Source organism: Mastigoproctus giganteus, chromosome 1 (assembly GCF_048544385.1).
Source record: "Mastigoproctus giganteus isolate SK-2022 chromosome 1, ASM4854438v1, whole genome shotgun sequence".
Classification (NCBI taxonomy): domain Eukaryota; kingdom Metazoa; phylum Arthropoda; class Arachnida; order Uropygi; family Thelyphonidae; genus Mastigoproctus; species Mastigoproctus giganteus.
This window is the reverse complement of record NC_143575.1, coordinates 102,418,937-102,431,769: the sequence shown is the minus strand read 5'-3', so window position 1 is coordinate 102,431,769 and position 12,833 is coordinate 102,418,937. Positions and strand designations below refer to the sequence as shown.

Here is a 12,833-nt window from a genome sequence, read left to right as displayed (position 1 = left end):
GCTTTGTTTCTACACTCTTCATGACCTTGGCAGAAGAAATGACTATGACTAAGTTGGAATCATTCTTCTAGTTTAATTTTTCAATGGTAACTGATTCCAAAATAGAAGTAGAAGATTTAAAACTGTTTGTATAATAAATATACACATAACATTCTTCAACATATCTAGGAGTAATAATTTCAGTATATAGATGTAATGTACATTGGATTGAAGAAGTATGTTTAGATTTTCAAACACTGGCATAGCTTGAATAAAACATGCAATTGTTTTATTCAAGCCAGAAGAGAGGAGCATGAACAAACTACGAATGAGGATAACTTTTTTTTTTTTTAATGAAAAACCCCAAACGCAAGAGGTATTAGAACCTATGGTACTTAGTACCGTGCAGGGGTTGGCGGTTGAAAAGATATTTACTGACATTAGATTTTGAACTTCTGTAGATTGTAACTTTCAGGATATACATATAAATGAAGGTTGATTCTATGAGTGTGAAGTTGGACAGTAAAGGATGCTGACTAGTTGTGGCACATATTCAGACTGATTATAATTCTACATGCCTAGAATTATTAGTTTGCTTAGGATTGATTTCACCAGAAGCTTTTGATTCAAGAGTTTTTTGGGTTTTTTTTTTTTATAATTCATCAATTTGTCTTCTTTTACAACTTCTGGATCATGAACCAGTGCCATTCATTAGTGATCTGCTTTTTGTACTTTTCAATTTGATCACTCTGAAAAGTGTTCATATTGCTTTTCTCACTGCTATTCTACCAGCCAAGTTAAACATTTACCAAAAGACAGTCAACATGTACACATAGGCTTCAAAATATTTTTTGCTTCAGTAGCATGCTTTACTTGAAACTCTTTAAATCTATATTTCATTTTAACACTTCCGTTGAGATATTAGTAAATGTCCACCAAATACTCATCCACTTTCCAAGGAAGGCATATAACCCCTTTTCAGCACACATTAATGAGATTACAAGGACAGCATAATACTACCAAGCACTCAATTTTCTCTTTTAATGCCATAACTACTCCAGCTTTTAGGTCTACCATTCAAGGGGCATTATCAACAATAAGTGAAAGACAGTTTTCTGAAGAAATTCCATATGCTTTCAGGTTGTTTCTGAAGGTGCCCAATGTTATACCTGTAGTCACCTTTCTAATGCTGCTTTCAATCTGACTTTTTTTTTTTTTTTTTTTTTTTAATTAAAAAGGCCACCGAAATGGGATCTAGCTTGGAATCACTTTGATTACTGCCATCTGCAGCCACTATAAATTGCCCATTTTTCAGAGTCATAATTAACTCTCCTTTTGCTACCCATGCAATTTCACTAACAGTGCATGCTATTTTTGTTCTTCCACAAATGCATTTTTTTGTAATTTTACTATTGGGAAACAATTTGTACATATGATACCATCATCACTTGAAAAATACTACATCTATTTTTGCATTTCTTTCTATGCACTGCATGCTGTCCTTGTGCTTGTTTGTTTGCAAAGGTCTGATTATATTGTGTTTCCCACCACTTGTAATTGAAAAATCACATCTACGTACAAGAACACAATGCTAATGTATTACCTCTTTGAGATTTTACAATAGACAGAAAATTCTGAACATATGCCTTCTGAAATTTTACATCACATTTCTTTGGCACCTTACTGAAAGACAGTGTTAATCACATTTGCACTATATAAGTATATAAAACAGTAACACATTAGTAAGAACAAGGCTATTATCCCATGTTTTAATTAATTTTGCAATGGAGACAGCATACACAACAGCCAATTTGTTATCAAAGTAGAAATTCACAGAAATAAAAAAAAAAAAAAATCCTATTTTAGCACATTTTTACTATTTATTTTGCGAAAAAAAGATGGAGAAACATTTTGTAACCAACTACAGTCAAACTTGACTATAATGAGCATTGTGACTGACAAAATTTCTTCATTATAATTGTTACTCACTATATCTAATTATATCTGTTTATTTTATCTCATTATATCTATTACTTGCAATTACTAATGACCTTGCACAGATTGTTAATTTACCTACAAGAATCCCAGACAATTCTAATCATACAGCCAACACGCTCGATCTTTTTCTCACAAACAACCCTTCTAAGTACACGGTCGAAGTGAGTGGTCCTTCAGGCACTTCAGATCACAACTTAGTTGTTGTCTCTTCTCTAATGGAGCCTTTATCTCATGACTATTCCCAACCTCATGTTGTTTGGCATTTTCTTCTTTTCCTTTGTCATTAGCCTATAACAAACTCCTACTCTTATTTTTGCTTTTGCAGTGCTTATGTCACACCAAACTGACTCAACAGTGCACTGTTCATCTACATCAACTGGATGCACTTCTTTTGATTTTATGTTTTTCTTAATTAACAGCATAACACCTCCTCCCTCCTATCCTGTCTATCCTTTCTGTACACATTGTACTCCCCAAATTCCAGTTCGGCATTCCTTATATCTGTGTGACACCACGTCTCTGATATCCCAACAATATCCGCCTTTGATGTCTTGACCAACACTTCAAATTCATCAAATTTATTTACTATACTTCTAGCATTGGTATACATGCAAGTATACATGCACCTATTCCTATTCCCAGTCTAACACATCCCATATACCCACCTGTTTCACGATGACTGACATCCGTCCCTGAAACCCCCAACACCCCTCGCTCCAGGTCGCTACTTATCCTAATAGAAGTTGTTCAAGAATCACCTTCACCTCTGCCTACGACTACTGTTACACTATTAGTCCTTGTATCCCCCCAAGCTATCAGTTTTCGACCCACCTAACACTGCCTCGATAGCATCAGCAAATATTCTTGCACCCTTTCTATTTAAGTGTATCCCATCCCTGTAGAAGCAGTCTCTCCTGTTAACAAGTACAGTCCAGGCTGAAAAAAATTCTACCCCTTGAGCCTTGCACAATCTTTCCAGGGCCGAATTGATCGACAAGGCTCTCATCATATACTCCCTATCGTGTCTGGGCAGAATTGCAGACACTTTCAAATTCAACCCTAATTCACGGCTTTTTTTCATCAGTGACCTGTACTTGTTAAGTAATTCTGCCAGTTTCCTACTCTTAATATCATTAGTGCCAACGTGTACAACTATATCACCTTTTGTGCCCTTAAAAGATGATATCTGCTCTACAACGTCATCAACCTTTGCCCCTGGCAGACATACCCTGGTCCTGTTCCATCTATCCTTTCTACAAAGGATGTTTCCCATTTCCCTGACAATAGAGTCACCAACAACTACTAGTTCCTTTGGGACCAGCGCAATCTGCCTTGGGGGTTGCCGCTGTGTTGCGTGATGACCAAGTGCAAGCTCTGGCGTTGATGTGGGCAGCTGAGAGCCTGATGGGCCCCTCAATTTAGATCTTTCGAGGGCATCCACCCTGTCCTTCAAACTCTCATATAGACCCATAACAACGCTGAGTTGTCGCCTGATTTCCTTACACTCCTTACATCGCGCACAGACAAAGACATCCCCCATGGCAATATCATGTTCCGTTCCAGATAGTTCGGCAAACATTTCACAAGTTGGACATTTTTTTAGGCTGTGATGCGTTGGAGAATCGCCCCCCTCAGTTCTCCCCCGAGTCACAGCACTCCTGCCACTTTGTGCCCGTTGCTTTGCTGCTCTAGTTTGGGGCATGATATTTTAAATTAATAAGATCAATAAATTAAATTAAATTAAATGTCAATACTACGCTATCTAATAGAAACAGTGAAGCGTATTACTGTTTCTATAATTATACGTTAGAGCTACCTAGCTACCTCAATTAAAAATTTGAATTCCCTATCACTATATACAAAAACAATGCCTGCAATATTCGAACGAAATAACGGTTTTATAAAGTATTACGTATATCTATATCTACAAAAACTGTTTATATAAATTAAAATAAAAATAACCAGTGTAATTAGAACTATAAGACTACGTAATAAGTACAATATAAAATAACAATTATGTAAATAAAAAGCAAACACTTATCGTTTTTTTCGGAGCCTGTAACTCGCAGCTGTATTTTCTAAAGAGAGTCAGCGCCCTCTTCTAACTGTTCCACTAATGCTGGTGTCCCCCAAGGTTCAGTTCTTTCACCCATTCTTTTCCTCTTGTATATTAATGACCTTCTTCCATTGACTGGAAATCCTATCCACAGTTTTGCCGATGATAGCACATTGCATTCCACTTTCCATTTTGGGAAACCTTGCCCCACTCAACCAACTTCAACTTCTCGAATATTCGCTACCAATTCCTTAAATGCTGATCTCCAGTGGGGCAAAGACAACTTAGTTGATTTCAATCCTTCTAAAACTCATTCTTGTCTTATATCTCACAAAAAGGATTCTTCTGCTGCTATGTTTATCTTTGGTGACACTCCGATTTCTAGGCAAGATGATCAATTTTGGGATTACCCTGACTTCTAATCTCTTTTGGCACAAGCACATTACAAATATTGCTTCCTCTGCATCTATAAAACTTGGTTTTCTCTTTCGCTCTCGGCATTACTTTTCTTCCAAACAGCTGTTCACTCTGTACAAATCGCAAATCCACCTTAACATGGAAAATTGTTCCCACATCTGGGGCGGTGCCCCCAAAACCCTCTCTCAGGCTTCTAGATTCCATTCAGAAGAGGGTAGTTAGGTTAATTAATGACTCATCTCTAACAGGATGAGTCTCTCCACTCGCTGTCTCATAGACGTACTGTTTCTACTGCATGCCTTTTCTACAGATACTTCCATAGGCACTGTTCTTCTGAATTGCTTCTTTAATTCCCATTCTCTCTTTCAAAATAGTCCTAAAATGTGCCGCCACCAGCCAACATCCATTTACTGTCCAACTTCAAACTCATAGAACCCCCTTTTCGTCTTCCTCATTTATTCATTTAACTGCCGTTTTCTGGAACAACCCTCCTTCATATGTATTTTCTGAAAATTATAGTCTACAGAAGTTCAAAGTCTAATGTCAACAAATATCTTTTCTCGTCTTCTCAACCTCCAACCCAAGCAAGGTACTAAGTACTATTGGTTCTAATACCTCTCATGTTTGGGGTTTTCATAAAAAAAAAAATATATATATATCAGTGATAGCAGAGATGGGGAAACCCCTGGGGCCGTTAAACAATGAACACTTTATATCAGTGAAGAGTTAACTTTACCTCCTATTTTTTTAAATTCTCAATAACTTGATAAAAAGATATATTCAAAAAACAAAAGAAATATTAGAGGGAAAAAAATAATATAAGTATATACCTACATATTATTTGTCTGTAATTTTAAAACAATACACTTAATACTAAACACAATTGATATCTCCGTAATTAAAAACAATACTACTTAATAATAAACACGATTTCAATTAGTCTTTATTTATGGATCTTAAAATTGATGTTTGTTTTTAAGATTTCACTTTGATATTTCTTAAGTTTCCCCTTAAAACACTCAACACGTTAAGTCTCATTACTTGCCTCAGATCCTTCAAATAAAAATTAACTAATGTGTCCATTGCAACTTGAGCTTGTGAGATTCTCAGCACTGATTTTGATTTAATTTTTTGATTTAAAACCATACACTTTATACTAAACACAATTTATTTCTCCGTAATTAAAAACAATACTACTTAATAATAAACACGATTTCAATTAGTCTTTATTTATGAATCTTAAAATTGATGTTTGTTTTTAAGATTTCACTTTGATATTTCTTAAGTTTCCCCTTAAAACACTCAACACGTTAAGTCTCATTACTTGCCTCAGATCCTTCAAATAAAAATTGACTAATGTGTCCATTGCACCTTGAGCTTGTGAGATTTTCGCCACTGATTTTGATTCATTTATCATATTATTTGTTATTGAAATAAGTAGAAATTCACATCACATTTTGTACATTTTTACTATTTATATTGTGAAAAAAAAAAAAAAAAGATGGAGAAACTTTTTGTAACCAACTACAGTCGACATCACAATCATCATCTTTATCATCGTTGAGCACAGCATCTACAATATCACTCTCTAGGAAGACCACTAGTAACAAGTTGTCGCCAACTCATACAAATTCATCAATGTTATCTGTATTAAAACCTATAATGTTGTTAAGTAGCAACCATTCAGATAACGGTAAGTTATTTTCTCCGTTTCCATCATCTTCATCTACGACTAAAATTTTATTTGAATTTAATTTCAATTCCTTGAAGCAATTCGATATGGTCGAAGTAACGTTCCACGCATCAGTCAATAAATTTATAGAATCCGATATTGATATAAACTCGGCAAGTTTCTGTTCTCTTTGACTGATCAGATGTAGAACTAAAAATCTTTTATAAAACCCTTTCAAACACTTGATTAAACCTATGTCCATTGGTTATAAAACTGATGTTGCATTGGGAGGCAGAAACACTAGCCTAATGTTGGGCAAAATTTTGAATCTGGGGATGTGCAGGACAGTTATCAACTAACAATAAAATAATTTTCTTCTTTTTGAATAGCCTTCTTATTCCAATCATTTACATACTGCCGAAAAATATCCTAAGTCATCCAAGCTTTCAAGTTTCCTTACGTCTTTGAAACCAAGGTTTTAATGATTTTCCGATAACAACCAGTTTTTTTCCCAATTAGTTCCTGTCATATTTGCGCATATGAGCACCATCAAGTGAGCCTTTGATTTTTTTTCACCAACACATTTTTCCCCTTTGAATTTAAATGTATTGCCAGGTGTCAAATTATAAAACAGTCCTGTTTCATCAGCGTTACAGATGTCTTCGTCATTGAAATCTTTCCTGATTTCTGACAAACAATCAATCCATTCATTTGCCATTACTGGATCTGCAGATTAAGTTTCTCCACTAATTTTTGCATAAACGATGTTATGTTGGTTTTTAAATCGATCCAGCCAAGAATTGTTACATACAAAATAGTCACATCCAAATTGTTTAGCAAATTTTTCCACTTGAGCCTTCAAGATCGGACTGTCTATTGAAAACCCAGCACTTCTTTGTGTTAAAGTGCGTTTAGGGTCAAACGGCACCAGGGGTTTCCCTCATCTCTGTGTAGTTTACATTGTGGGTGAACCAGTTGACTGGAAAAGCCAGCGATTTAAAGGTGCGTGGACTTTGTATATGTGTGATGCCATGTACCGCGCCAGACCAGGTACCCAGTAGGATAAAATTCACTCTAGCAGGGTCCTGCCACCTAGTTTCCTGGGATTTCAGTGGCTAGGACCTAAAAAAAAAAAAAAAAAAAATTATTGCACAGAGGGAAAACCGAAAATAATGGGAGAAATTAATTTAGATTGTTGACTTTTGATTGTGTGGGACATTCACGTTGCTAGCAGGTAGAGTAGGGGGGAGGCAGAAGACGGGGGAGATAGATAGAATATGGAGCTGATAGGGAAGGCAACTCCAGATTACAGTGGGGCATGCCCATGCCCCACCAGGAGGGAAAGAAGGGAGTGGCAGGAAGGGGAGGAGACAGCAAATCCCCCTGCACCAGGGAATGGAGGAAAGTAAGCCAGGCAAGGGAGCTGGTCCAGATCACCAATAGGGTGTAGATGCAGGGTGGCCACAGCCCAGGCACCAAGGCATGAGGGCTGCCCCAACCATGATTCCTTGGAGTCCAGTCAAGATACTTCCATCTAGGTTTTGGTCCAAGTCTGTCAGATATTTGTGCAGGTCCTGCATGGTCATTTGTTTGGTATTCACTCATGGGACCCAAGTCCTGTCCATTGGTCAATTATCAATAGGATGGGGTTCAATCACCGCAGAGTGGACTCCATCCATAGTCGGCATGCAGGAGATTAGAGTGTTGGTCCGATTGCTGTCTGTTTAGGTCATGCAATGTTATTGGTGGGGGTTCTCACATAGGATTGATATCTAGTCCATGGCTGTTTTGGAAGAGCTGAGTGAACCATTGAAGTAATGCTTCATTGTGTCTGTAAACTCACACTTTGTAAATTCTCTCCCCCCCCGGTTATGTTCTTTTCCAGTGCCAACACGTAAGCATCTTTATTCTTCCACAATGTTGATATACTTGAAGAGGACAAAGAAAATTTTTTACACACTTCAACATTTTTTGCACCAAGTTCTAACTCACGAATAATTTCCACCTTTTCGCAAATCAAGAGACACTTCCTTTTGTTAGTAGACATGTTTCAGAAGGACGGGTTCGTTTCTAACTGATTTTACTTTAAGAATGATAAAGTGATCTGCATACAAATTTCTTAGACATCCCACAATGCATACAACTTTCTTAAAAGTCCCGAAATCCATTCAACATCCTTAGAAGTGTCCTGAAATCCATTCAACTTCCTTAGAAGTGTCCCGAAATCCATTCAATGTTCTTAGAAGTCCTGAAATCCATACAAAGTTCTTAGAAGTCCCAAAATAAATTTATGGTTCAGTGAACACAAGACAATCTGTAAATACAGTAATGAGACAAGTGGAGTGCCACTGCACTAATGTATAGTCCACGTCCCCAGAACAAGGTCACAAACCGGTCACTAATCCGATGCAGGTGGTCATAAAGCTAAGTCTCCCTTTTCATTTTCGTCTATTCCAAGAATTCAGTTTTTTCGATTACCTGAGCAATTAAGAATGTTTGCATAGTTACCAAAATTTGTTTGATATATCCCTGTAGTACGCTAGTTATAACAGTAAGCGATTGTATGGGAATACATGTAAATTAAAATCATTGTGGTTTTTTTGCTCATTACAGCAGTGATCTCATTATTTCCATGCTCGTTATAACCAAGTTCAACTGTATATTATAGCAAGATGGAGGAGTTGAATTGAGTAAAAAATTTAACAGTTCTTGCCACAAAGGAAAATTAAAATTAGAATTCAGATGAGCAATACCAGACTTTCCTTGTGAACTAATATTACATCCAAGTTCTCTACATTATAAAAATTTAGAAAAAATAACAGAACTTAAAATAGCACTATATCATTTGCTTTAATGGGGGCAAAAATTTCTGATAGACTTGGCATAGGACAAAATTTAAAGTCAGGTTTATATTGCACTATTCATTTTAATCCAACTGATCAAGACTCAGAAAACTGCACAAAGGTACAAGCTTAACAGCAGAAGCTATGCATCTGAGATTGCCCAATGTCCTGTCATGAGTAGATTTACACACCCATTTTCCATGTCATTATATGATAGGTTATAAACCAGTATAAATATATTTAGTAGTGATAAATAAACACATTTTGACAGTGATATATACTTACAACTTGGGCATCTTCCACATTTTCAAAATATACAAAAGCAAATCCACGAGATCTTCCACTCTAAAAAAGAGAAGAGGATGGCACAAGTAAATATGATTCAATAAGTATATGAAAACAATAAGAAATTCTAAACAATTATACAAAACAATTTCTAAACAATAATTTATGTTCATCTTTTAACTATAAATTTTAGTACTTCCTGAAGAATACTATATTAACAAGGAGAGCTTAATTTCCTACAGGCAAGGAATCACCAGCTTTGTAATACACTCCTCAAGAAAGGCAAAAAGCAACTACAAGTCATTATATAAATATTATCAATAAATCAATGCAACAATTACAATGTTCAAAAATCACCCGGCCCTTTGGTGCAGCAAGTGCATACCAAACCACACTTTAGATAGAAAAGAATGCTTGTTTCCTTTCATTTTTTTGATAAATTTATATTTAAATAAGTAAAAAAGTTGATGACATATGAGTAATAATTAAGAGTAAAACTTTCAACATTTCTTTATTGTATTCTAAACAAGTTATATAATTCAAAACCAATTAATCAGTTTTCCACCAACAGCTTAATTACAAATGCCTATTGTATACAACACAAATTATAAATTCCAAAGAAATATCCAAACATACTGGCATTTAATAACAAAATGTTAATACAAGCAGAAAACTTAAGCACTCTGGTGTGTTCGTTTGATTTTAATTCCTACAAAATGTTGACATAGAACCAAATGCAACATCATGATATAACATACAAATTTCTTATAATCAACTGAGGTCAGAGACCATTGAACCAGGAGTAGGCCCCACCCACTGCATACCGTATAAGCTATGCATGTGGGGAACTTATCCAATGTCCCCCTCTCACTTCCTTGTAGTGTAACCTGTTAGTAGGGAGCTAGCTATATGACTAATGAATGAATGAGGATGGACTGCCAATGCAGGACTAAACTGACCATACTGGATTACTTACAAAGATGAAACCACTCATTATGGTAAGACAAAGCAATTGAGACTGATACTGGCTGCTATGACAGGGTCCCACTGTGTTTGTCAGGGAACAGTGTTAAATATGCTTCTGAAACAATCAAAATAGGTAGCACCAATGTTAGAAGCTTAAATAGAAAAGAAATGGAATTAATAGAAGACATCACAAAAACCAAGAGGATGGATACTGGGAAGCTGTAGCTAAACAAATGAATTTATTCTAGAAGATGTGGGTGTAAGCTTACACTTTATCTTACTTTCTTTGAAACTAGTTAAGACAACTACTTTGGAAGAAAGTTTAACTTGCTGTGAAGAATTAGGGTATAGTTATGTGGACAAAATTTAAGATGGAAAGCTGAGTGATGAAATTTGTCTGTGTATTCACTCTAGCTGAAGGATCAAAATAAGATGAAATAGAACAGCCTGTTAAATTTAAGGAACAGCAGTATAAAAAAATGCAAAGCAAGAACAGTAATGGTCAGAGTTTTAAATAGCAAGGTAGGAAATTATTATATCTACAGAGATATTTTAGGAAAATGTATCCTTAATTGCAAACACAATAATACAGGTTTAACAAGTTAAAAGTAAGTTAAACTTATGTAGAGGGAGTATAACAGAAATCAGAAAATCAGATTCTTGTACTGACACAGCCAGTACAAGAAAAGGATTTTACAACTAGTTCAAGGCACAAGAGCATGTATATAATTTGATATTAGAACTGACCATCATTTTGTACTCAGCAAATTAAAAATGGTAATTAGTCAAAAATAAAATATCTAAAATGACATTAAATTGAACAAAAATTAATAAGCTCACAGATTTCCAAGTGATCTTTAAATACAAAAATGTTCTTGTTCAAAAGTTAAAAGAGCATTCTTCTCTTCTTATTTTGGTTTTTAGGAGCATTAGCAACTAAGGCCATATTGCTCCGTGAATATGCGGTGGTCATTCCCTGACCTTTCCGCATCCTCCGTATTTGGTGGTGATGGGCTCGAACCCCGGTCTAATCAAGAAGCGTGTGCTACGCACTGCTGCTCCTTCCCACCTGGCTACGGAAGCGCCTAGAGCATTCTAGAACAACCTTGATTTTTAGATGAAGAATGGAAAAAAAATTTAAGTGAACCTTAGTGGGAGTTGTAAATGATGTTTGTCGGAAATTCGGTAAAACAGAAAATTTAGAATTCCAAAGTGAGCCAAAGAGGTTAGAGTCAGTCAGAGAAAATAAAATATTATAAGAAGTTTTTGGCAAATAAAATTGATAAATCATGACTAAGCGTAAGAGTGAAAATGGGTTGAATAAAAAAACCGGGAAGGTTTTGGTAATGATACAGAAAAAGTATCAGGACGGTTGATAAACATTGACATTCAGTTAATAATCTCAGAACAGAAAAAAAAATCATAACTAAGGTAATCAAAAATGATGAGTCAGGTTAAAAGAAAAGAGAAGATTATTTTAAAAGTATAGAGTATATACTTTGATGAATTGCTAAATGAAGGAGTTGATGAACAGTGACAAACAAAAATATTATGAAAATTTTGGAAACTATCTATTATTAAGGTAGAAGGAATCTACCTTATATTTTTTATAAGGTAGTAACACACAAACTGTGTGGTACTACACCCAGTGTGGTAGAGAATGAAAAGGACCTGGAGGTAACTGTGCAGTCAGATATGAAGTTTTCTGAGCAGTGCAAACAGGCTGCAAGAGTAGCTCATGGTGTCTTGTCAATGACATACAGGCATATTTCTAGCAGGGAAAAGGAAGCGATATCCTCTTTAATAAGGCAATGGTCAGGCCACACCTTGAGTACTGTATACAGGTCTGGAGGCCTCATTTTAGGAAGGATGTAGAGCTGCTGGAACAAGTACAGAGAAGGACAACAAGATTAGTGAATGGAACAAAGGGTTGTTCTTACAAAGAAAGGCTTAAATTATGCAAATTACAGCATCTGGAGACCAGGCACCTGCAAGGTGATGTGATTGAGGTATATAAGGGCTTGAGCAAGCTCAATGGTGATGGGAGTCTTCCTCTTGCCCAGGTTAATCGCCTTTGGGGACATAAATTCAAATTGAGGAAAGACATTTGTAGAATAGATGTGCAGAAATTTGCCTTTAGACAGCAGGTGGTTGATTTCTGGAACAAACTTCAATCTGTTGTTGCAGAAGTGGACAGCTTAAATAAATTCAAGGCAGAACTAGACAAACATTTGGAGTGAATGGATTTTTTTTTTTTGGCTGATGCTGTATAAGCTTGCTTTTTTGCATCATATGCCTCTATTAATGCTAATGCTAAGTTAAGAGAGATAAGAAAAGTTTAAAGTGTAGACTAAAACCAAAAACTGGAATAAATTAGTAATTTTGTAAATCTGGGAACAGTCTTTAATGAATGAAGAAGGGAAATTATACCTGGAAATAAACAACAGACTAAATAAAGCAGGAAGTATAAGATGCCACTTAAACAAATTCATTTTGAGCAAAAGAGAAATTAAAGTTTTAATAAATATAAATGGAACTGGCACAGATACATTAACAAATGATGAAATACGGAAAAATCTTAGGGAACAAATATCCAATGAAAAGTATGCGAATCAAA

The 12,833-nt window shown here is 35.6% G+C and overlaps 1 protein-coding gene across 2 annotated transcripts in view; it reads right to left on the bottom strand.

The window, feature by feature from the left end:
* LOC150091063 (transformer-2 protein homolog beta-like) overlaps nucleotides 1-12,833 on the bottom strand; it is a 160,767-nt gene that overhangs the window by 39,501 nt on the left and 108,433 nt on the right. For both annotated transcript variants that reach the window (XR_016547404.1, XM_090381536.1), the window contains exon 7: nucleotides 9,251-9,310. Coding sequence is in view for 1 of the 2 variants with exons in the window: in XM_090381536.1 (XP_090237662.1) it covers nucleotides 9,251-9,310 (60 nt within the window). In the remaining variant the exon portion in view is untranslated. The remainder of the gene's footprint in view (nucleotides 1-9,250; nucleotides 9,311-12,833) is intronic.